This window comes from Mustelus asterias, unplaced genomic scaffold (assembly GCF_964213995.1).
Source record: "Mustelus asterias unplaced genomic scaffold, sMusAst1.hap1.1 HAP1_SCAFFOLD_3595, whole genome shotgun sequence".
In the NCBI taxonomy this organism is placed as follows: Eukaryota; Metazoa; Chordata; class Chondrichthyes; order Carcharhiniformes; family Triakidae; genus Mustelus; species Mustelus asterias.
In genome coordinates, this window is record NW_027593540.1 from 4942 (window position 1) to 30557 (window position 25616).

Genomic DNA, 25616 nt, shown 5'->3' on the forward strand with positions numbered 1-25616 from the left:
CTCAAAGGTTACCCCAAATTTACCTCAAAACGCAGGTCACATTTAGCTCAAAATATACCCTCAAATTTACCCCAAACTTCCCTCAAAATATTTGTCAATATTTTTCTCAATATTTACCTCAACATTTATCTCACTATCTCAGAATTTACGTCAGAATTTGACTCAAATTTACCTCAAAATTTGCCTCAACATTTATCGCAAATCTATCCCATAATATACCTCAAGATTTGCCCAAATTTACCTCAATAATTGCCCAAAACCTGGCTCACAGTGTAGCTCAAATTTACCTCAGAACTTAGCCCAAAATTTACCCCAAAATGTACACTTAAATTAACCCAGAACTTACCTCAAATTTGCTCAAAATGTAGCTCAAGGTTACCCCAAATTTACCTCAGTAGTCAGGTCACAATTAGCTCAAAATATCCCCTCAAATTTACCCCAAAACTCAAAATGTACCTTCAATTTACCTCAAAATGTGCCTCAAATGTACCTCAAAATTTACCTCCAAAGTTACCTCAAAGGTTACCCCAAATTTACCTCAAAACGCAGGTCACATTTAGTTCAAAATATACCCTCAAAGTTACCCCAAACTTCCCTCAAAATATTTGTCAATATTTTTCTCAATATTGACCTCAACATTTATCTCACTATCTCAGAATTTACGTCAGAATTTGACTCAAATTTACCTCAAAATTTATCGCAAATCTATCCCATAATTTACCTCAAGATTTACCCAAATTTACCTCAAAAATTGCTCAAAACCTGGCTCACAGTGTTGCTCAAATTTACCGCAAAATTTAGCCCAAAATTTACCCCAAAATGTACACTTAAATTAACCCAGAACTTACCTCAAATTTATCTCAAAATTGACCTCACATTTGCCCAAAATGTAGCTCAAGGTTACCCCAAATTTACCTCAATAGTCAGGTCACAATTAGCTCAAAATATACCCTCAAATTTACCCCAAAACTCAAAATGTACCTCCAATTTACCTCAAAATGTGCCTCAAATGTACCTAAAAATGTACCCCCAAAGTTAGCTCAAAGGTTACCCCAAATTTACCTCAAAACGCAGGTCACATTTAGCTCAAAATATACCCTCAAATTTACCCCAAACTTCCCTCAAAATATTTGTCAATATTTTTCTCAATATTTACCTCAACATTTATCTCACTATCTCAGAATTTACGTCAGAATTTGACTCACATTTACCTCAAAATTTACCTCAAAATTTATCGCAAATCTATCCCATAATTTACCTCAAGATTTACCCAAATTTACCTCAAAAGTTGCTCAAAACCTGGCTCACAGTGTAGCTCAAATTTACCTCAGAACTTAGCCCAAAATTTACCCCAAAATGTACACTTAACTTAACCCAGAACTTACCTCAAATTTATCTCAAAATTGACCTCACATTTGCCCAAAATGTAGCTCAAGGTTACCCCAAATTTACCTCAATAGTCAGGTCACAATTAGCTCAAACTATACCCTCAAATTTACCCCAAAACTCAAAATGTACCTCCAATTTACCTCAAAATGTGCCTCAAATGTACCTCAAAATTTACCCCCAAAGTTAGCTCAAAGGTTACCCCAAATTTACCTCAAAACACAGGTCACATTTAGCTCAAAATATACCCTCAAATTTACCCCAAACTTCCCTCAAAATATTTGTCAATATTTTTCTCAATATTTACCTCAACATTTATCTCACTATCTCAGAATTTACGTCAGAATTTCACTCAGATTTACCTCAAAATTTATCGCAAATCTATCCCATAATTTACCTCAAGATTTACCCAAATTTACCTCAAAAATTGCTCAAAACCTGGCTCACAGTGTAGCTCAAATTTACCTCAGAACTTAGCCCAAAATTTACCCCAAAATGTACACTTAAATTAACCCAGAACTTACCTCAAATTTGCTCAAAATGTAGCTCAAGGTTACCCCAAATTTACCTCAGTAGTCAGGTCACAATTAGCTCAAAATATCCCCTCAAATTTACCCCAAAACTCAAAATGTACCTTCAATTTACCTCAAAATGTGCCTCAAATGTACCTCAAAATTTACCTCCAAAGTTACCTCAAAGGTTACCCCAAATTTACCTCAAAACGCAGGTCACATTTAGTTCAAAATATACCCTCAAAGTTACCCCAAACTTCCCTCAAAATATTTGTCAATATTTTTCTCAATATTGACCTCAACATTTATCTCACTATCTCAGAATTTACGTCAGAATTTGACTCAAATTTACCTCAAAATTTATCGCAAATCTATCCCATAATTTACCTCAAGATTTACCCAAATTTACCTCAAAAATTGCTCAAAACCTGGCTCACAGTGTTGCTCAAATTTACCGCAAAATTTACCCCAAAATGTACACTTAAATTAACCCAGAACTTACCTCAAATTTATCTCAAAATTGACCTCAAATTTGCTCAAAATGTAGCTCAAGGTTACCCCAAATTTACCTCAATAGTCAGGTCACAATTAGCTCAAAATATACCCTCAAATTTACCCCAAAACTCAAAATGTACCTCCAATTTACCTCAAAATGTGCCTCAAATGTACCTAAAAATGTACCCCCAAAGTTAGCTCAAAGGTTACCCCAAATTTACCTCAAAACGCAGGTCACATTTAGCTCAAAATATACCCTCAAATTTACCCCAAACTTCCCTCAAAATATTTGTCAATATTTTTCTCAATATTTACCTCAACATTTATCTCACTATCTCAGAATTTACGTCAGAATTTGACTCAAATTTACCTCAAAATTTGCCTCAACATTTATCGCAAATCTATCCCATAATTTACCTCAAGATTTACCCAAATTTACCTCAAAAATTGCCCAAAACCTGGCTCACAGTGTAGCTCAAATTTACCTCAGAACTTAGCCCAAAATTTACCCCAAAATGTACACTTAAATTAACCCAGAACTTACCTCAAATTTGCTCAAAATGTAGCTCAAGGTTACCCCAAATTTACCTCAGTAGTCAGGTCACAATTAGCTCAAAATATCCCCTCAAATTTACCCCAAAACTCAAAATGTACCTTCAATTTACCTCAAAATGTGCCTCAAATGTACCTCAAAATTTACCTCCAAAGTTACCTCAAAGGTTACCCCAAATTTACCTCAAAACGCAGGTCACATTTAGTTCAAAATATACCCTCAAAGTTACCCCAAACTTCCCTCAAAATATTTGTCAATATTTTTCTCAATATTGACCTCAACATTTATCTCACTATCTCAGAATTTACGTCAGAATTTGACTCAAATTTACCTCAAAATTTGCCTCAACATTTATCGCAAATCTATCCCATAATTTACCTCAAGATTTACCCAAATTTACCTCAAAAATTGCCCAAAACCCAGCTCACAGTTTAGCTCAAATTTACCCCAAAAATAACCTCACAATTTACCTCAAAATTTACACTTAAATTGACCCATATTTTCTTCAAATATAGCTCAAAAGTTACCTCAAAATGTACCTCAAGTTTACTCCAAATCTTTCCTCCAAATTGAGCTCAAGGATTACCTTCAGATTTACCCCAAAATTTACATCATAATTTACCTCATATGTCCCTCAGATTTACCTCAAACGTCAGTTAAATATCGGGCAAATTTTGGTCAAACGTCCGTCAAATATATGTCAAATTTCAGGCCAACATTCGGCCAATTTTGCTCAAGTTTCACTCAGATTTCGGTCGAGTCCGGGGTTGAAGTTGAATTTTCACTCCATTTGAATTTGTGTTTGTCGATTGTCGGATTTTCCTAAACGTGTCTCTCTCCTGTTCACTCACACATTTAATCATCAGATTTACTTGATCTAAACGGCAGTTGTTCCGTTGTTTTACAGATTTATTATCAACAGTCAAATTATCTAAACTTGTGTGTAATATATCAGCGTATATTCTCTGGACTAATATCAGATTTATCTGAAGTTGTGCTTCTGTCCATTAACACATTTAACAATCAGATCTAACTGTGTGTTTGGCCTGGCAATTAACCGATTTGATGTTAATATTTAATTTATCTAAATTTGTGCTTGTTCCATCACTTAACTTATCTATCCAAGGCTGCTCAGGGAGACGAGAGATTAAATCGCTGGGCCTCTGACGCGAATCTTTGTCTCGTCACTGGACGCAGGTGAGGTCCCAGAGGATTGGAGGAAAGTTAATGTGGTCCCGTTATTTAAGATGGGTAGGAAGGATAACCCGGGTAATTATAGGCCGGTGAGCTTGACGTCCGTGGTGGGGAAGTTGTTGGAGAAGATTCTTAGAGATAGGATGTATGCGCATTTAGAAAGGAATAAACTCATTCACGATAGTCAGCATGGTTTTGTGAGAGGGAGGTCATGCCTCATTAACCTGGTGGACTTTTTTGAAGAAGTGACCAAAATGGTTGACGAGGGAAGGGCCGTGGATGTCGTCTATATGGACTTTAGTAAAGCGTTTGACAAAGTCCCTCATGGTAGGCTGGTGAAAAAGGTTGGATCTCATGGGATAAAGGGGGAGGTGGCTAGATGGGTGGAGAACTGGCTTGGTCACAGAAGACAGAGGGTGGTAGTGGAAGGGTCTTTTTCCGGCTGGAGGCCTGTGACTAGTGGTGTTCCGCAGGGCTCTGTATTGGGACCTCTGCTGTTTGTGATTTATATAAACGATCTGGAAGAAGGTGTAACTGGGGTGATCAGTAAGTTTGCGGACGACACAAAATTGGCACGACTTGCAGATAGTGAGGAGCATTGTCAGAAGCTACAGAAGGATATAGATAGGCTGGAAATTTGGGCAAAGAAATGGCAGATGGAGTTCAATCCTGATGAATGCAAAGTGATGCATTTTGGTAGAAATAATGTAGGCAGGAGCTATACGATAAATGGCAGAACCATAAAGGGTGTAGATACGCAGAGGGACCTGGGTGTGCAAGTCCACAGATCCTTGAAGCTGACGTCACAGGTGGAGAAGGTGGTGAAGAAGGCATATGGCATGCTTGCCTTTATAGGACGGGACATAGAGTATAAAAGTTGGGGTCTGATGTTGCGGTTGTACAGAACGTTGGTTCGGCCGCATTTGGAATACTGCGTCCAGTTCTGGTCGCCACACTACCAGAAGGACGTGGAAGCTTTAGAGAGAGTACAGAGGAGGTTTACCAGGATGTTGTCTGGTATGGAGGGGCTTAGTTATGAGGAGAGATTGGGTAAACTGGGGTTGTTCTCCCTGGAAAGACGGAGGATGAGGGGAGACTTAATAGAGGTGTATAAAATTATGAAAGGCATAGATAGGGTGAACGGTGGGAAGCTTTTCCCCAGGTCGGTGGTGACGTTCACGAGGGGTCATAGGTTCAAGGTGAAGGGGGGGTAGGTTTAACACAGATATCAGAAGGACATATTTTACACAGAGGGTGGTGGGGGCCTGGAATGCGCTGCCAGGCAAGGTGGTGGAGGCGGACACACTGGGAACGTTTAAGACTTATCTAGACAGCCACATGAACGGAGTGGGAATGGAGGGATACAAAAGAATGGTCTAGTTTGGACCAGGGAGCAGCGCGGGCTTGGAGGGCCGAAGGGCCTGTTCCTGTGCTGTATTGTTCTTTGTTGTTGTTAACATGTTTTGCATTAATATTCACGTTATCTGTTCAGACGAATGAGGGGAGATCTCATAGAGACTTATAAAATTCTAACAGGACTAGACAGGGTCGATGCAGGGAGGATGTTCCCGATGGTGGGGGAGTCCAGAACCAGGGGTCATAGTCTGAGGATTCGGGGTAGATTCGTAAGAGAGTATGTGCAGGGTGCGTGGGGTCCTTGATGATGCCGGCTGCTTTTCCCCGAGGCAGCGGGAAGTGTAGATGGAGTCAATGGATGGGAGGCTGGTTTGCGTGATGGATTGGGCTACATTCACGACCCTTTGCAGCCTTGGGCAGAACAGGAGCCATACCAAGCTATGATACAACCAGAAAGAATGTTTTCTATTCTGCATCTGGAGAGGTTGGTGAGAGTCGTAGCGGACAGGCTGAATTTCCTTAGCCTCCTGAGAAAGTTGGTGGGGCTTTCTTAACTAAAGTGTCGGCATGGGGGGACCAGGACAGGTTTTCGGGGATCTGGACACCTAAAAACCTGAAGCTCTCGACTACTTCATCCCCTTTGATGTAGACAGGGGCATGTCCTCCACTACGCTTCCTGAAGTCGATGACAATCTCCTTCGTTTTGTTGACGTTGAGGGAGAGATTATTGTCACCGCACCAGTTCACCAGATTCTCTGTCTCTTTCCTGTACTCCGTCTCGTCAGTGTTTGAGATTAATTTGACAATGAATAGTTAATCAATTTACACTTTTAAAAGAATTGACGCAGTGGGCGGGATTTTCCAGCTGCGCGCGCCCCAATATCAGAAAATCCACCCAACGTCAACGGACCTGTGCATGCCCCCCCCCTCACCACCCCCACCCCCTGCCACTACAATTCTCATGGCGGGTGGGACGGGAAAAATTCCCCAACTAAATCAGATAATATCACGATTCTAACTATTGATTATTAGTCCCAATCACGGTACAGTCTGAAGGAAATAATCCAAGCATTTTGTGATGGTCCTGAATTGGTAATTAATAATCGATGATCAACCGTAATAGAGAGCCCCTAATGAGTGAAAACCTACGTCAAATATGTTGTTCCAATGTAAACATTAAGTAAGCATCAATTAAGAGCTTTCAATATTACCAAATAATTCATTAATTGCTGAGAAAATTATTGGAGTGAATGATTAATTTTAATACAAGCAGTTCCAGCAACTAAAATTCTTTACTCTGTATCTAACCCCGTGCTGTACCTGTCCTGGGAGTGTTTGATCGGGACAGTGCAGAGGGAGCTTTACTCTGTATCTAACCCTGTGCTGTACCTGTCCTGGGAGTGTTTGATGGGGGACAGTGTAGAGGGAGCTTTACTCTGTATCTAACCCCGTGCTGTACCTGTCCTGGGAGTGTTTGATCGGGACAGTGCAGAGGGAGCTTTACTCTGTATCTAACCCTGTGCTGTACCTGTCCTGGGAGTGTTTGATGGGGACAGTGTCGAGGGAGCTTTACTCTGTATCTAACCCCGTGCTGTACCTGTCCTGGGAGTGTTTGATGGGGGACAGTGTAGAGGGAGCTTTACTCTGTGTCTGACCCCGTGCTGTACCTGTCCTGGGAGTGTTTGATGGGGGACAGTGTAGAGGGAGCTTTACTCTGTATCTGACCCCGTGCTGTACCTGTCCTGGGAGTGTTTGATGGGGACAGTGTAGAGGGAGCTTTACTCTGTATCTGACCCCTTGCTGTACCTGTCCTGCGAGTGTTTGATGGGGGACAGTGTGCTGCCTGAAACACTCACTGCTTTACCCTGTCCGTGTTTCCAGAAGCTCCTCGCTGGCTGTGATGTCTGGAAAGTGGTTTGGATCGGTTCCAGTGAAGGCTCTGAATGGGGTACACGGGATTGGCACGGTCGGCATGGTCTCCCGCATGAGCACAAGTGAGTGTTGATGTTTATCTTTGCTTCAGAGTTGGTCATCCACCCTGTAGGCCTCACCCAGCCTTGCACCAAGTTGGGAGAAGTCGGGGGGGTGTTTGCAGTGGGAAGACCTATCGATAGTCACAACCTAAACCTGGCCAATGGGGGGAACGTGAAACTCAGCCCAAAAAATAAAGAAATGCTGCTGTAACAATTCAGGTGTTTGGTGACAAGATGGTGACCGTGAACATGTCCAAAATGGACACAGTGAACATGTCCAAAATGGCCGCCATGAACATGTCCAAAAGGTGAACATGTCCAAAATGGCCGCCATGAACATGTCCAAAATGGCGGCCATGAACACATCCAAAATGGCCACTGTGAGCATATACAAAATGGCAGCTGTGAACATGTCCAAAATGGCCGCCGTGAACATGTCCAAAATGGTCGCCGTGAACATGTCCAAAATAGCCGCTGTTAACTTGTCCAAAATGGCCGCCGTGAACATGTCCATAATGGCTGACATGTCTCTGTTCTGTTTTACGGACATTCTGAGGAATATTATTAATCGGTCTAATAATTCGTTAGTCTTGCACAGTCACTGATGCCAATATTAACTCATCTCAGTCCTGTCTCAGCCCAGTTTCCCCATATCTATTCCCCAGTTAGCCATTGCCCTTGACGGGACTGGAAATATTCAGAGATGAGATGGGGGTGAGGTGATGACCTCGTGGTATTATCGCTGGACTCTTCATCTGGAAACTCAGCTCATGTTCTGGGGGACCCGGGTTCGAATCCCGCCACGGCAGGTGTTGGAATATGGATTCAATCAAAAATATCTGGAATTCAGAATCTACTGTTGAAACCATTGTCGATTGTGGTTCGCACCGCTGCCTCGCGGCACCAGGGACCCGGGTTCAATTCCAGTCTCTGGTCACTGTGTGTGCGAAGTCTGCACGTTCTCCCCGTGCCTGCGTGGGTTTCCTCCGGGTGCTCCGGTTTCCTTCCACACTCCAGTGATGTGCAGGTTAGGTTGATTGGCCATGCTAAATTGTCCCTTTAGTGTCAGGGGGATTAGCAGGGTAAATGCGAGGTGTGACGGGGATAGGGCCTGGGTGGGATCGTTGTGGGTGAAGGCTCGATGGGCCAAATGGCCTCCTCCTGCACTGTAGGGATTCAATGATTGTTGGAAAAACCCATCACTAACCCACCTCACTGATGTCCTTTAGGGAAGGAAATCTTCCGTCCTTACCCAGTCTGGCCTACATGTGACTCCAGAGCCACAGCAATGTGGTTGACTCTCCAAGGGCAACGAGGGATGGGCAATAAATGCTGTCCAGCCGGTGACGCCCGTGTCCCACAAATGAATAAAAATATATAGAAATCCTACACGTGTGTTGATAGAAACATAGAAAACTACAGCACAAAACAGGCCCTTTGGCCCCACAAGTTGTGCCGAACATATCCCTACCTTTTGGGCCTACCTATAACCCTCCATCCTATTAAGTCCCATGTACTCATCCAGGAGTCTCTTAAAAGACCCTATTGAGTTTGCCTCCACCACCACTGACGGCAGCCGATTCCACTCGGCCACCACCCTCTGTGTGAAAAACTTCCCCCTAACATTTCCCCTGTACCCACCCCACAGCACCTTAAACCTGTGTCCTCTCATCATAGAACATCATCATAGAACCCCTCCAGTACAGAAAGAGGCCATTTGGCCCATCGAGTCTGCAACGACAACAATCCCACCCAGGCCCTATCCCTGTAATGTCTACATATTTACTTGCTAATCCCTCTAACCCTCATATTTACCCGCTAATCCCTCTAATCTGCGCATCCCGGGTCACTAAGGGGCAATTTAGCATGGCCAATCAAACTAACCCGCACATCTTTGGACTGTGGGAGGAAACCGGAGCACCCGGAGGAAACCCACGCAGACACGGGGAGAATGTGCAAACTCCACACAGACAGTGACCCGAGCCGGGAATCGAACCCAGGTCCCTGGAGCTGTGAAGCAGCAGTGCTAACCACTGTGCTACCGTGTCTCGTAGCAGCCATTTCCACCCTGGGAAAAAGCCTCCGAGAGTCCACCCGATCTATGCCTCTCAACATCTTATATACCTCTATTAGGTCTCCTCTCATCCTATGTCTCTCCAAGGAGAAAAGACCGAGCTCCCTCAGCCTATCCTCATCAGGCATACCACTCAATCCAGGCAACATCCTTGTAAATCGCCTCTGCACCCTTTCAATCTTTTCCACATCCTTCCTGTAATGAGGCGACCAGAACTGAGCACAGTACTCCAAGTGGGGTCTGACGAGGGTCTTATATAGCTGCACCATTATCCCTGGACTCCTAAACTCAGTCCCTCGATTGATAAAGGCCAGCACACCATACGCCTTCTTAACCACCTCCTCCACCTGCGGGGCCGATTTTAGAGTCCTATGGACCCAGACCCCAAGGTCCTTCTGATCCTCTACAGTACTAAGAGTCTTTCCCTTTATATTGTACTCCTTCATCCCATCTGACCTGCCAAAATGGACCACTACGCATTTATCTGGGTTGAAGTCCAGATGGGTCAGTGTTGGGCACGGATCTATCAGTGTAAGGCCCTCCCACTCCCTCACCCCACTCTGCACGGTTTTGTCCAGGGATTACTCACCCCTGGTGATACCTGACTTTAACATTCCACACCGGAATCATTGTAGCTCGATTCCCATCCCAACGTACGGATTAGAGTCAGGAGGAGGCCACTCTGCCCCTCGAGCCCTGCTCTCCCATTCCATAAGATCACGGCTGATCCAATTGTAACCTCAAACCCCCACCTTCCCCCCTCACCATCCCCCCCCGATAACCTTTCACCTCCCCACCCCTCGCTAATCCAGAATCTATCCACCTCTGCCTCAGACACACTCAAACACTCTGCCCCTACTCCCCCACATCCACCGCCTTTTGATGAAGAGAGTTCCAGAGACTCAGCACGCTCGGAGAGAAAGAAATTCTTCCCTCTTCAATCCCCCCACCCCTCCCTCATTTTGACACGGCCGTTATTCTCCCCATTTGTTTGATGTGTTTTTTTGGGGGGAGAATCTGGAATTCAGCCTTGCCGTTCCCGACCGTATTGTTAATGAGTGAACAGCAGACAGTGTTTGGGACGTTGGTGTCTGCTCAGGTTCCATGTTCTGAACACACGCAGATGCGGACGCGCACACTCTCTCTCTCTCTCACACACACACTCTCACTCACTCTCTCACACACACACACACACACACACAGTCACTCACACTCTCACTCACACACATAAGAACATAAGAAATAGGAGCAGGAGTCGGCCATCCAGCCCCTCGAACCTGCCCCGCCATTCAATAAGATCATAGAACATAGAACAGTACAGCACAGAACAGGCCCTTCGGCCCACGATGTTGTGCCGAGCTTTATCTGAAACCAAGATCAAGCTATCCCACTCCCTATCATCCTGGTGTGCTCCATGTGCCTATCCAATAACCGCTTAAATGTTCCTAAAGTGTCTGACTCCACTATCACTGCAGGCAGTCCATTCCACACCCCAACCACTCTCTGCGTAAAGAACCTACCTCTGATATCCTTCCTGTATCTCCCACCCATGAACCCTATAGTTATGTCCCCTTGTAATAGCTCCATCCACCCGAGGAAATAGTCTTTGAACGTTCACTCTATCTATCCCCTTCATCATTTTATAAACCTAAAATGATGGCTGATCTGAAGTGGATCAGTTCCACTTACCCGCCTGATCCCCATAACCCCTAATTCCCTTACCGATCAGGAATCCATCGATCTGTGATTTAAACATATTCAACGAGGTAGCCTCCACCACTTCAGTGGGCAGAGAATTCCAGAGATTCACCACCCTCTGAGAGAAGAAGTTCCTCCTCAACTCTGTCCTCAACTGATCTCCCTTTATTTTGAGGCTGTGCCCTCTAGTTCTAGCTTCCTTTCTAAGTGGAAAGAATCTCTCCACCTCGACCCTATCCAGCCCCTTCATTATCTTATAGGTCTCTATAAGTTCCCCCCTCAGCCTTCTAAATTCCAACGAGTACAAACTCAATCTGCTCAGTCTCTCCTCATAATCAACACCCCTCATCTCCGGTATCAACCTGGTGAACCCTCTCTGCACTCCCTCCAAGGCCAATATATCCTTCCGCAAATAAGGGGACCAATACTGCACACAGTACTCCAACTGCGGCCTCACCAATGCCCTGTACAGATGCAGCAAGACATCTCTGCTTTTATATCCTATCCCCCTTGCGATATAGGCCAACATCCCATTTGCCTTCTTGATCACCTGTTGCACCTGCAGACTGGGTTTTTGCGACTCATGCACAAGGACCCCCAGGTCCCTCTGCACAGTAGCATGTTGTAATTTTTTTCCATTTAGATAATAATCCAATTTGCTATTATTTCCTCCAAAGTGAATAACCTCGCATTTGTCAACGTTATACTCCATCTGCCAGATTCTCGCCCACTCACTCAGCCTGTCCAAATTTCTCTGCAGACCTTCTACGCCCTCCACACGATTCACTTTTCCACTTATCTTTGTGTCGTCTGCAAACTTTGTTACCCTACACTCAGTCCCCTCCTCCAGATCGTCTATATAAATGGTAAATAGTTGAGGCCCCAGTACCGATCCCTGCGGCACGCCACTAGTTACCATCCGCCAACCAGAAAAGCACCCATTTATTCCGACTCTCTGCTTCCTGTCAGATAGCCAATCCTCAATCCACGCTAACACCTTACTCCCAACTCCGTGTGACCCAATCTTCTTCAGCAACCTTTTGTGAGGCACCTTATCAAACGCCTTTTGGAAATCCAAAAACACCGCATCCCCCGGTTCCCCTCCGTCAACCGCACTGGTCACATCTTCATAAAAATCCAACAAGTTCGTCAAGCTCGACTTTCCCCACATGAATCCATGCTGCGTCTGCTTAATCAAACCATTCTTATCCAGATGGCCTGCTATTTCTTCTTTAATGATGGATTCCAGCATTTTCCCAACGACAGACGTGAAGCTAACCGGCCTGTAGTTACCCGCCTTTTGTTACACACACATGCACACGCACACTCACTCACTCACACACACACACACGCACACTCACTCACACACACACTCACACACTCACTCACTCACTCACTCACACACACGCACAGTCACTCACACGCACACTCTCTCACACACACACAGTGTGTCCCAGCCCTGTCTCTCTCCTCTCTCTAGTTTGCATCTCTCGCTGGGTGCGGTCCTGTGGATGTTCTGAGCTGGGCCTTGCTATGAACAGCCTATTGTTCCTCACTCTTGTCATTTTTTCTAACACAACTTCCTCCTCTTATTTATAAACTTGCTGAAATTGCCACCTCTCCCCGGATAGAAGCAGAGAGACGAGGAGCAGGAGTCGGCCTCGGAGCCTGCTCTACCATTCAATATGATCATGGCTGTCCCTCTCTCTCCACGCCACACTCCCGCTTTCTCTCCCAATACTCAGTGATTTGACCTCCACTGCGTTCTGTGGTAGAGAATTCCACAGGTTCACCACCCTCTGAGTGAAGAAATTTCTCCTCATCTGTGTCCCTAATGGTCTCCCCTGTATCCTGAGACTATGACCCCTTGTTCCAGACTCTTCCCCACCCACCGGAGGAAACGACATCCCTGTATCCAGTCTGCCCAGCCCTGTCAGAATTTTATCCCTTTCAATCAGACCCCCATCCCCTCATTCTTCTAAACTCTAGTCAATACAGGACCCAGTCGACCCAATCTCTCCTCGTACGACAATCCCACCATCCCAGGAATCAGCCTGGTGAACCTTGGCCGCACTCCCTCTGTGGCAAGTACATCCTTTCTTTGATAAGGAGACCAAAGCTGCGCACGATGCTCCAGGTGTGGTCTCCCCAAGGCCCTGTACAGCTGCAGACAGACATCCCCGCTCCTGTCCTCAAGTCCTGTCGCAATGAAGGCCAACGTACCATTTGCCTTCCTAGCTGCGTGCTGTTTCCCAATCGATCGCCGTGTCAATAGCACTCTGCCATTCTGTTCCTCTGTCCGAAGTGGATAATTTCACATTGAATCCACGTTATACAGCAGCTGCCATGTATTTGCCACTCACTCAACCTGTCTAAATCACCATGAAAGTTTCTAACATCTGCTGGATAAACAAATACAGATATTCCTCCATTTTCCCCTCCAGATCATCTGTCTTTTGATTTGATTTGATTTATTATTGTCACATGTATTGAGATACAGTGAAAAGTATTGTTTCTTGCAGTTTATATAGACAAAGCATACCATTCATAGAGAAGGAAAGGAGAGGGTGCAGAATATAGTGTTACAGTCACAGCGAGGGTGTATGAGAAAGATCAACTTAATATAAGGTAGGTCCATTCAAAAGTCTGATGGCAGCAGGGAAGAAGCTGTTCTTGAGTTGGTTGGTACGTGTCCTCACAGTTTTGTAACTTTTTCAAGACGGAAGAAGGTGGAAGAGAGAATGTCTGGGGCGCGTGGGGTCCTTGATGATGCCGGCTGCTTTCCCGAGGCAGCGAGAAGTGTAGACAGAGCCAATGGATGGGAGGCTGGTTTGCATGATGGGACTGGGTTACATTCACGACCTTTTGTAGTTACATGTGGTCTTGGGCAGAGCAGGAGCCAGACCAAGCTGTGATACAACCAGAAAGAATGCTTTCTATGGTGCACCTGTAAAAGTTGGTGAAAGTTGTCGCGGACATGCCAAATTTCTTCAGTCTTGTTGGTGGGGTTTTCTTAACTATAGTGTTGGTGATCTGGACACTTAAAAACTTGAAGCTGTCGACCATTTCTACTTTGTCCCCATTGATGTAGACGGGGCGTGTTCCCCACTACTCTTCCTGATGTCGATGACAATCTCCTTCGTTTTGTTGACATTGAGGGAGAGATTATTATCCTAACTGATTCATTGAGCATATTACTGTATTATCAGCTAAGCTACTCATTAACTTGTTATTAATCCACACATCTCATCGTTTATTGATTTCATTTATTGATTATTTAGATTTTTTTACTGAATATGTTTTGTAATTCATCTCTCGTCGCTGTTGCTGGATTATTTCATGACAATTTATACCCATATTTGGCACAGTGGTTAGCACTGCTGTCGCACAGCGCCAGGGACCCGGGTTCGATTCCCGGCTCGGGTCACTGTCGGTGTGGAGTTTGCACGTTCTCCCCGTGTCTGCATGGGTTTCCTCCGGGTGCTCCGATTTCCGCACACAGTCCAAAGATGTGCAGGTTAGGTGGATTGGCCATGCTAAATTGTCCCTTAGTGTCCAAAGATGTGCAGGTTGGGTGGATTGGCCATGATAAATTACCCCTTCATGTCCATCTGTTTCATTGCTGAATGCCTGTGAATCAGTGAATGAGAGCTGCCCGGCCCCTCCCCCTCCTCCCCAGGCCCCTCCCCATCCTCCCCAGGCCCCACCCCCTCCTCACCAGACTCCACCCCCTCCCCAGACCCCGCCCACTCCTCCCCAGGCCCCGCCGACTCCTCCCCAGGCCCCGCCCCCTCCACCCAGGCCCCGTCCCCTCCACCCAGGCCCCGTCCCCCCCTTAAATTTGAGGTAAATTCTGAGTTAAATTTTATGTCAAATGTTACCTCAAAATTTGCCTCCAAATTTAGCTCAAAACTCAGGTCAAATTTAGCTCAAAACATACCCTCAAATCTACCCCAAACTTTCTTCAAAATTTTTCTCAATATTTACTGCAACATTTATCTCACTATTTATCTCAGAATTTGATTCAAATTTACCTCAAAATGTGCCTCAAGTTGACCTCAAAATTTACCCAAAATTGACCTCAAAATTTACTGCAAATCTACTCAATATTTTACCTCAAGATTTACCCAAATTTACCTTAAAAGTTACCGAAAACGTGGCTCACAGTTTAGCTCAAATTTACCTCCAAATTTAGCTCAGGATCTACCTCAAATTTACCCCTAATTTTCCTCAAATACAGCTCAAATGTTAACTCAGATTTACCTCAAAATGTACCTCAAATTTACTCCAAATTTACCTCAAAATTACCTCAAGATTTACCGTCGAATTTACCCCATAATTTACCTCAATTTACTCCAAATTTCCCTCAGACTTACCTCAAACTTCAGTTCAATATCGGGCAAATTTTGGTCAAACGTCCGTCAAATATATGTCAAATTTCGGGCCAACATTCGGCCAATTTTGCTCAAGTTTCACTCAGATTTCGGTCGCGTCTGGGGTTGAAGTTGAATTTTCACTCCATCCAAGTGTTTGACATCATGTTCTGAGCTGGGCCCTGCTATGGACAGCCTATTGTTCCTCACTCTGTCAATATGTTTTTTCCAACACAACTTCCTCGTCTTGTTTATAAACTTGCTGAAATTGCCACCTCTCCCCGGATAGAAGCAGAGAGACGAGGAGCAGGAGTCGGCCCCGGAGCTGATCATGGCTGTCCCTCTGTCTCCACGCCACACTCCCGCTCTCTCTTCGATCAGATGACCTTTCCTCATCACGTTAATACTAATCTTGGTGTATAAGGACACCGCTCCCTCAAGGCAGCAGATCAAGCAGACTCGGTTGTAAAGAATGCGTATGGAATACCCCCTTCATTGGCAGAGGTGTCGAATGTAAAAGGAATGTTGGCCACAACTGGAATATTGTCTGCAGTTCTGCTCACCACATTACATGATGTGGAGATGCCGGCGTTGGACTGGGGGAAACACAATAAACACAGCCGGTTCCAAGTGGAGAGGATCTCCAAGAAGATCGCGCATATCGACACAGACACCACATTACAGGCAGGAAGTAATTGCTCTGGAGAGAGAGAGAGTGCAGAGAAGGTTCACAAGAATATTGCCAGGGCTGGAAAAGTGTAGCTCCGAGGAGAGATTGGAGAGGTTGGGGTTATTTTCCTTGGAACAAAGAAGGCTGAGGGAGTGACCGGATTGAGGTGCACGGAATTCTGACGGGAAGAGCGAGAGTGGACAGGATAAAATTGATTCCCTTGGCGGAGAATTCTAGAACCAGGGGACATAGATTCAGGATAAGTGGCAGACGGTGAAGAGGGGACAGGAGAAAGAAGTATTTTTATGCAGAGGGCTGTGGAATTCACTGCCCCGAGTTGGTGGTGGAAGCAGAGACCCTAAACTCTTTTAATAAGCCCCTGGATCTGCACCTTAAGTGCTGTAAGCAACAGGGCTGTGGGCCGGGTGCAGGAAGGTGGGATTAGAAAGGGCACCTGGATGTCCACGGGCTGACATGGACAAGATGGGCCTGAATGGCCTCATTCTGTCTGTAACTTTGCTGTGGTTCGAATGGGAGCGATATATCCTGTGAGTCGTCTCGATCTAACACTGGGTACGTTATAGTTACAACATATAAATGCCCCAACACAGACCCGAAAGGGCAGCACGGTGGCAGAGTGGGTTAGCACTGCTGCCTCACAGCGCCAGGGACGTGGGTTCACTGTCTCTGCAGAGTCTGCACATTCTCCCCGTGTCTGCGTGGGTTTCCTCCGGTTTCCCCTCTCAGTCTGAAAGACGTGCTGGTCAGGGTGCATCGGCCGTGCTAAATTCTCCCTCAGTGTAACCCAAACAGGCGCCTGAGTGTGGCAACGGGGGGATTTTCACAGTAACTTCATTGCAGTGTTAATGTAAGCTGACTTGTGACACTAATAAATGAACGAAACTTAAAACGCTCCAACCCTTCCCCAGGCCACTCTTCATCCTGGACCAGTTATGGAACAAAAGCAAAGCCTCCTCTTTCCTCACGAAGGACACAGGAGAACACATCCACCTTTCACTGGAACAATTTGCATGGCCATTGTATCCCACTGACGAATGTGATTGTTCCATCCAACTGGAGTTGACGTCAGTCGCCAGGTCGGTGTGGGGGTGGGTGGGGCGTTTGGAGGTGTTTTAACTCAGTCCGAAACCTCTCCCAAACACATCGCGCCGGAGACGGAGGAGGAAGCAGATAAACTGAACGCCCCCCGACTGCCTCTGGCCCAGCGACACCTCCTTTGGTGGTAAGTCATTGGGTATGAATGGACTTTTCCAGTGAGTTCAGGGATGTGTGAGTTGTGGTGAGCTGTGTCTAGAGGGAACAGTAATGGAGCTGTGTTAGGATATCAGGAAAGCAGCTCTGTACTGAGAGTGTAGAGAGTTTACTGTTTGTAGTGATTAATGATCGAGACGTGAATGTGGGGGGTTACGATCAGTCAGTGTGACTCTGATTTGATTTATTGTTGTCACATGTATTCGTATACAGTGAAAAGTATTCTTTCTGACGCGCTATACAGACAAAGCATACCGTTCATAGAGAAGGAAAGGAGCGGGTGCAGAATGTCGTGTTACAGCCACAGCTCGGGTGTAGAGAAAGATCAATTTAATATCAGGTAGGTCCGTTCAAAAGTCTGACAGCAGCAGGGAAGAAGCTGTTCTTGAGTCGGTCGGTACGTGACCTCAGACTTTTTTATCTTTTTCCCGACGGAAGAAGGTGGAAGAGAGAATGTCCGGGGTTTGTGGGAGGGGTCCTTGATGATGCCGGCTGCTTTTCCCCGAGGCAGCGGGAAGTGTAGACAGAGTCAATGGATGGGAGGCTGGTTTGCGTAATGGGACTGGGCTACATTCACGACCTTGGGGTGCGTGTCCATCGGTCCCTGAAGGCAGCAGGACAGGGAGATAAGGTGGTGAAGAAGGAACATGGGGATACTTGTCTTTATCAGCTGAGGCAGAGAATACAAGAGCAGGGTGGTTACGATGGGAGCTGTACAAAAGGCTGGTGAGGCCACAGCGAGAGTATTGTGTACAGTTCTGGTCACCACGCAATAGGAAGCATGTGATTGCACTCGAGAGAGAGACAGAGAGAGAGGGACAGAGAGAGTGAGTGAGGGGCAGAGAGAGTGAGTGAGGGACAGAGAGAGTGAGTGAGGGACAGAGAGAGAGAGGGACAGAGAGAGTGAGTGAGGGACAGAGAGAGTGAGTGAGGGAGAGAGAGAGAGAGGGACAGAGAGAGTGAGTGAGGGACAGAGAGAGAGGGACAGAGAGAGAGGGACAGAGAGAGTGAGTGAGGGACAGAGAGAGAGAGTGAGGGAGAGAGAGAGAGAGGGACAGAGAGAGTGAGTGAGGGACAGAGAGAGAGGGACAGAGAGAGAGGGACAGAGAGAGTGAGTGAGGGACAGAGAGAGAGAGTGAGGGAGAGAGAGAGAGAGGGACAGAGAGAGAGGGACAGAGAGAGTGAGTGAGGGACAGAGAGAGAGAGTGAGGGAGAGAGAGAGAGAGGGACAGAGAGAGTGAGTGAGGGACAGAGAGAGAGGGACAGAGAGAGAGAGGGACAGAGAGAGAGAGGGACAGAGAGAGAGAGAGACAGAGAGAGAGGGACAGAGAGAGTGAGTGAGGGACAGAGAGAGAGAGTGAGGGAGAGAGAGAGAGAGGGACAGAGAGAGTGAGTGAGGGACAGAGAGAGAGGGACAGAGAGAGAGGGACAGAGAGAGTGAGTGAGGGACAGAGAGAGTGAGTGAGGGAGAGAGAGAGAGAGGGACAGAGAGAGTGAGTGAGGGACAGAGAGAGAGGGACAGAGAGAGAGAGGGACAGAGAGAGAGAGGGACAGAGAGAGAGAGAGACAGAAAGGATGTGATGGCACTCGAGAGAGAGAGAGAGAGAGTGAGTGAGTGAGTGAGGGACAGAGAGAGAGTGAGGGACAGAGAGAGAGAGAGAGGGACAGACACAGAGAGAGAGAGAGAGGGACAGAGAGAGTGAGTGAGGGACAGAGAGAGAGAGGGACAGACAGAGGGACAGAGAGAGAGAGCGAGGGACAGAGAGAGAGGGACAGAGAGAGAGAGAGGGACAGAGAGAGAGCGGCAGAGAGAGAGAGGGACAGAGAGAGAGAGAGAGACAGAGAGAGAGAGAGCGAGGGACAGAGAGAGAGAGAGAGAGAGCGAGGGACAGAGGGAGAGAGAGCGAGGGACAGAGGGAGAGAGAGCGAGGGACAGAGCGAGGGACAGAGCGAGGGACAGAGCGAGGGACAGAGAGAGGGACAGAGAGAGGGACAGAGAGAGGGACAGAGAGAGGGACAGTGAGAGGGACAGAGCGAGGGACAGTGAGAGACAGAGAGGGGGTGCAGAGGAGAGTCACCAGGCTGTTTCCTGGGCTGGAGCATCTCAGCGATGGAGAGAGGCTGGTTCACGTTTGGTGAGGCTGGGGTTGTTTTCCTCAGAGCAGAGAAGGCTGAGGGGAGGGGGCCTGATCGAGGTTACAAAACCATCGGGGGGGCAGAGATCGGGGGAGAGAGGATGAAACTTCTACCCCTCCTGAATAGAAGTGTCAGTAACCAGGAGGGGGGACAGAGGTTGAGAGGCTGTGGGTATCTGGAACTCACTGCCTGAAAGGGTTCGAGAGGTATTCTCCCCTCCCCCTGCCTCCCCTCCCCCCGCCTCCCCTCCCCCTGACCCCCTGCCCCAGACTCCCCTCCCCCTGACCCCCCTCCCCCTGACCCCCCTGCCCCAGACTCCCCTCCCCCCGACTCCCCTCCCCCCGACTCCCCTCCCCCCGACTCCCCTCCCCCCGACTCCCCTCCCCCCGACTCCCCTCCCCCCGACTCCCCTCCCCCGACTCCCCTCACCCCGACTCCCCTCCCCCCGACTCCCCTCACCCCGACTCCCCTCACCCCGACTCCCCTCCCCCCGACTCCCCTCCCCCCGCTTCCCCTCCCCCCGATTCCCTTCCCCCCGACTCCCTTGCCCCCGACTCCCTTCCCCCCGACTCCCCTCCCCCCGACTCCCCTCCCCCCGACTCCCCTCCCCCGACTCCCCTCCCCCCGACTCCCCTCCCCCCGACTCCCCTCCCCCCGACTCCCCTCCCCCCGACTACCCTCCCCCCGACTCCCCTCCCCCCGACTCCCCTCCCCCCGACTCCCCTCCCCCCGACTCCCCTCCCCCCGACTCCCCTCCCCCCGACTCCCCTCCACCCGACTCCCCTCCCCCCGACTCCCCTCCCCCGACTCCCCTCCCCCCGACTCCCCTCCCCCCGACTCCCCTCCCCCCGACTCCCCTCCCCCCCGACTCCCCTCCTCCCGACTCCCCTCCCCCCGACTCCCCTCCCCCCGACACCCCTCCCCCCGACTCCCTCCCTCCGACTCCCCTCCCCCCACCAGCCCTCCCCCCACCTCCCCTCACCCAACTCCCCTCCCCAGCCTCCACTCCCTCGACTCCCCTCCCCCCGACTCCCTTACCCCCGACATGAAACCCACTCCTTCTCAGGCCCTGTCCCTAACTCCTCACTCCCCCAGTCCCCACTCCCCCAGTCCCCACTCCCCCAGTCCCCACTCCCCCAGTCCCCACTCACCCAGTTCCCGCTCCCCCAGCCCCCGCTCCCCCACTCCCCCGCTCCCCCACTCCCCCAGCCCCCACTCACCCAGCCCCCACTCCCCCAGCCCCCACTCCCCCAGCCCCCACTCCCCCAGCCCCACTCCCCCAGCCCCCACTCCCCCAGCCCCCACTCCCCCAGCCCCCACTCCCCCAGCCCCCACTCCCCCAGCCCCCACTCCCCCAGCCCCCACTCCCCCAGCCCCCACTCCCCCAGCCCCCACTCCCCCAGCCCCCACTCCCCCAGCCCCCACTCCCCCAGCCCCCACTCCCCCAGCCCCCACTCCCCCAGCCCCCACTCCCCCAGCCCCCACTCCCCCAGCCCCCACTCCCCCAGCCCCCACTCCCCCAGCCCCCACTCCCCCAGCCCCCACTCCCCCAGCCCCCACTCCCCCAGCCCCCACTCCCCCAGCCCCCACTCCCCCAGCCCCCACTCCCCCAGCCCCCACTCCCCCAGCCCCCACTCCCCCAGCCCCCACTCCCCCAGCCCCCACTCCCCCAGCCCCCACTCCCCCAGCCCCCACTCCCCCAGCCCCCACTCCCCCCAGCCCCCACTCCCCCAGCCCCCACTCCCCCAGCCCCCACTCCCCCAGCCCCCACTCCCCCAGCCCCCACTCCCCCAGCCCCCACTCCCCCAGCCCCCACTCCCCCAGCCCCCACTCCCCCAGCCCCCACTCCCCCAGCCCCCACACCCCCAGCCCCCACTCCCCCAGCCCCCACTCCCCCAGCCCCCACTCCCCCAGCCCCCACTCCCCCAGCCCCCACTCCCCCAGCCCCCACTCCCCCAGCCCCCACTCCCCCAGCCCCCACTCCCCCAGCCCCCACTCCCCCAGCCCCCACTCCCCCAGTCCCCACTCCCCCAGCCCCCACTCCCCCAGCCCCCACTCCCCCAGCCCCCACTCCCCCAGCCCCCACTCCCCCAGCCCCCACTCCCCAGCCCCCACTCCCCCAGCCCCCACTCCCCCAGGCCCCACTCCCCCAGTCCCCACTCCCCCAGTCCCCACTCCCCCAGTCCCCACTCCCCCAGTCCCCCCACTCCCCCAGTCCCCTCTCCCCCAGTCCCCACTCCCCCAGTCCCCACTCCCCCAGTCCCCACTCCCCCAGTCCCCACTCCCCCAGCCCCCCCTCCCCAGCCCCCCCTCCCCCAGCCCCCCCTCCCCCAGCCCCCGCTCCCCCAGCCCCCGCTCCCCCAGCCCCCGCTCCCCCAGCCCCCGCTCCCCCAGCCCCCCCTCCCCCAGCCCCCCCTCCCCCAGCCCCCCCTCCCCCAGCCCCCCCTCCCCCAGCCCCCCCTCCCCCAGCCCCCCCTCCCCAGTCCCCGCTCCCCCAGCCCCCGCTCCCCCAGCCCCCGCTCCCCCACTCCCCCAGCCCCCACTCCCCCAGTCCCCATTCCCCGTTCCCCACTCCCCCAGTCCCCACTCCCCCAGTCTTCGCTCCCCCAGTCCCCACTCCCTCATTCCCCACTCCCCCAGTCCCCGCACCCCCAGTCCCCACTCCCCCCGTACCCCACTCCCCCAGTCGCCACTCCCCCCGTACCCCACTCCCCCAGTCCCCACTCCCCCCGTACCCCACTCCCCCAGTCCCCACTCCCCCAGTCCCCACTCCCCCAGTCCCCACTCCCCCAGTCCCCACTCCCCAGTCCCCACTCCCCCAGTCCCCACTCCCCCAGTCCCCACTCCCCCAGTCCCCACTCCCCCAGTCCCCACTCCCCAGTCCCCACTCCCCCAGTCCCCACTCCCCCAGTCCCCACTCCCCCAGTCCCCACTCCCCCAGTCCCCACTCCCCCAGTCCCCACTCCCCCAGTCCCCACTCCCCCAGTCCCCACTCCCCCAGTCCCCACTCCCCCAGTCCCCACTCCCCCAGTCCCCACTCCCTGTTCCCCACTCCCCCAGCCCCACTCCCCCAGCCCCCACTCCCCCTGTCCCCACTCCCTCAGTCCCCACTCCCCTGTCACCACTCCCCCTGTCCCCACTCCCCAGTCCCCACTCCCCAAGTCCCCACTCCCCCAAACCCCACTCCCCCAGTCCCCACTCCCCCAGTCCCCACTCCCCAAGTCCCCACTCCCCCAAACCCCACTCCCCCAGTCCCCACTCCCCCAGTCCCCACTCCCCCAGTCCCCCACTCGCCCAGTCCCCACTCCCCCAGTCCCCACTCGCCCAGTCCCCACTCGCCCAGTCCCCACTCGCCCAGTCCCCACTCCCCCAGTCCCCAGTCCCCACTCCCCCAGTCCCCACTCCCCAGTCCCCACTCCCCCAGTCCTCACTCCCTCAGTCCCCACTCCCCAGTCCCCACTCCCCCAGTCCGCACTCCCTCAATCCCTCAGTCCCCACTCCCCAGTCCCCACTCCCCAGTCCCCACTCCCCCAGTCCCCACTCCCCCAGTCCCCACTCCCCCAGTCCCCACTCCACCAGTCCCCTCTCCCCCAGACCCCACTCCCCCAGTCCCCACTCCCCCAGTCCCCACTCCCCCAGTCCCCACTCCCCAGTCCCCACTCCCCAGTCCCTACTCCCCCAGTCCCCACTCCCCCAGTCCCCACTCCCCCAGTCCCCACTCCCCCAGTCCCCACTCCCCCAGTCCCCTCTCCCCCAGTCCCCTCTCCCCCAGTCCCCTCTCCCCCAGCCTCCACTCCCCCAGCCCCCACTCCCCCAGCCCCCACTCCCCCAGCCCCCACTCCCCCAGCCCCCACTCCCCCAGCCCCCACTCCCCCAGCCCCCACTCCCCCAGCCCCCACTCCCCCAGCCCCCACTCCCCCAGCCCCCACTCCCCCAGCCCCCACTCCCCCAGCCCCCACTCCCCCAGCCCCCACTCCCCCAGCCCCCACTCCCCCAGCCCCCACTCCCCCAGCCCCCACTCCCCCAGCCCCATCCCCCAGCCCCCACTCCCCAGCCCCCACTCCCCCAGCCCCCACTCCCCCAGCCCCCACTCCCCCATCCCCACTCCCCCATCCCCACTCCCCCATCCCCATCCCCCATCCCCCACTCCCCCAGCCCCCACTCCCCCAGCCCCCACTCCCCCAGCCCCCACTCCCCCAGCCCCCACTCCCCCAGCCCCCACTCCCCCAGCCCCCACTCCCCCAGCCCCCACTCCCCCAGCCCCCACTCCCCCAGCCCCCACTCCCCCAGCCCCCACTCCCCCAGCCCCCACTCCCCCAGCCCCCACTCCCCAGCCCCCACTCCCCCAGCCCCCACAGCCCCAGCCCCCACAGCCCCAGCCCCCACAGCCCCAGACCCCACAGCCCCAGACCCCACAGCCCCAGTCCCCACAGCCCCAGTCCCCACAGCCCCAGTCCCCACAGCCCCAGTCCCCACAGCCCCAGTCCCCACAGCCCCAGTCCCCACAGCCCCAGTCCCCACAGCCCCAGTCCCCACAGCCCCAGTCCCCACAGCCCCAGTCCCCACAGCCCCAGTCCCCACAGCCCCAGTCCCCACAGCCCCAGTCCCACAGCCCCAGTCCCCACAGCCCCAGTCCCCACAGCCCAGTCCCCACAGCCCCAGTCCCCACAGCCCCATTCCCCACAGCCCCAGTCCCCACCGCCCCAGTCCCCACCGCCCCAGTCCCCACCGCCCCAGTCCCCACCGCCCCAGTCCCCACAGCCCCAGTCCCCACAGCCCCAGTCCCCACAGCCCCAGTCCCCACAGCCCCAGTCCCCACAGCCCCAGTCCCCACAGCCCCAGTCCCCCCCCACCCTGCCCCAGTCCCACTCCCTCACTCCCCACTCCCCACTCCCTCACTCCCCACTCCCTCACTCCCCACTCCCTCACCCCCACTCCCTCACCCCCACTCCCTCACCCCCACCTCCCTCACCCCCACTCCCTCACTCCCCACTCCCTCACTCCCCACTCCCTCACTCCCCACTCCCTCAGACCCCACTCACTCAGTCCTCACTCCCTCAGTCCCCAGTCCCCACTCCCTCAATCCCTCAGTCCGCAGTCCGCACTCCCCCAGTCCGCACTCCCCAAGTACGCACTCCCCCAGTACGCACTCCCCCAGTCCCCCACTCCCCCAGACCCCACTCCCCCAGTCCCCACTCCCCCAGTCCCCACTCCCCCAGTCCCCACTCCCCCAGTCCCCACTCCCCCAGTCCCCACTCCCCCAGTCCCCACTCCCCCAGTCCCCACTCCCCAGTCCCCACTCCCCCAGTCCCCACTCCCCCAGTCCCCACTCCCCGTTCCCCACTCCCCCAGTCCCCGCTCCCCCAGCCCCCGCTCCCCCAGCCCCCGCTCCCCCAGCCCCCCTGCTCCCCCAGCCCCCGCTCCCCAGCCCCCGCTCCCCCAGCCCCCGCTCCCCGAGCCACCGCTCCCCCAGCCCCCCCTCCCCCAGCCCCCCATCCCCCAGCCCCCCCTCCCCCAGCCCCCCCTCCCCGAGCCCCCGCTCCCCCAGCCCCCCCTCCCCCAGTCCCCACTCCCCCAGCCGGCGCTCCCCCAGTCCCCGCTCCCCCAGCCCCCGCTCCCCCAGCCCCCACTCCCCCAGCCCCCACTCCCCAGTCCCCATTACCCGTTCCCCACTCACCCAGTCCCCACTCCCCCAGTCTTCGCTCCCCCAGTCCCCACCCCCTCAGTCCCCACCCCCCCAGTCCCCACCCCCCCAGTCCCTACCCCCCCAGTCCCCACACCCCCAGTCCCCACACCCCCAGTCCCCCACACCCCCAGTCCCCACACCCCCAGTCCCCACTCCCCCAGTCCCCACTCCCCCCGTACCCCACTCCCCCAGTCCCCACTCCCCCCGTACCCACTCCCCAGTCCCCCACTCCCCCAGT

At 53.0% G+C, this 25616-nt stretch overlaps 1 protein-coding gene across 1 annotated transcript; it reads left to right on the plus strand.

Moving 5' to 3' along the window:
* Positions 1-7783: 7783 nt before the first annotated feature.
* Positions 7784-23568, plus strand: LOC144490679 (uncharacterized; the record flags this gene model as incomplete). The annotated part of the gene is made up of 3 exons (XM_078208380.1): positions 7784-7969; positions 20991-21410; positions 23495-23568. Coding segments are annotated over exons 1-3 (680 nt in total), but the record flags the coding sequence as incomplete, so codon positions are not given.
* Positions 23569-25616: the final 2048 nt, after the last annotated feature.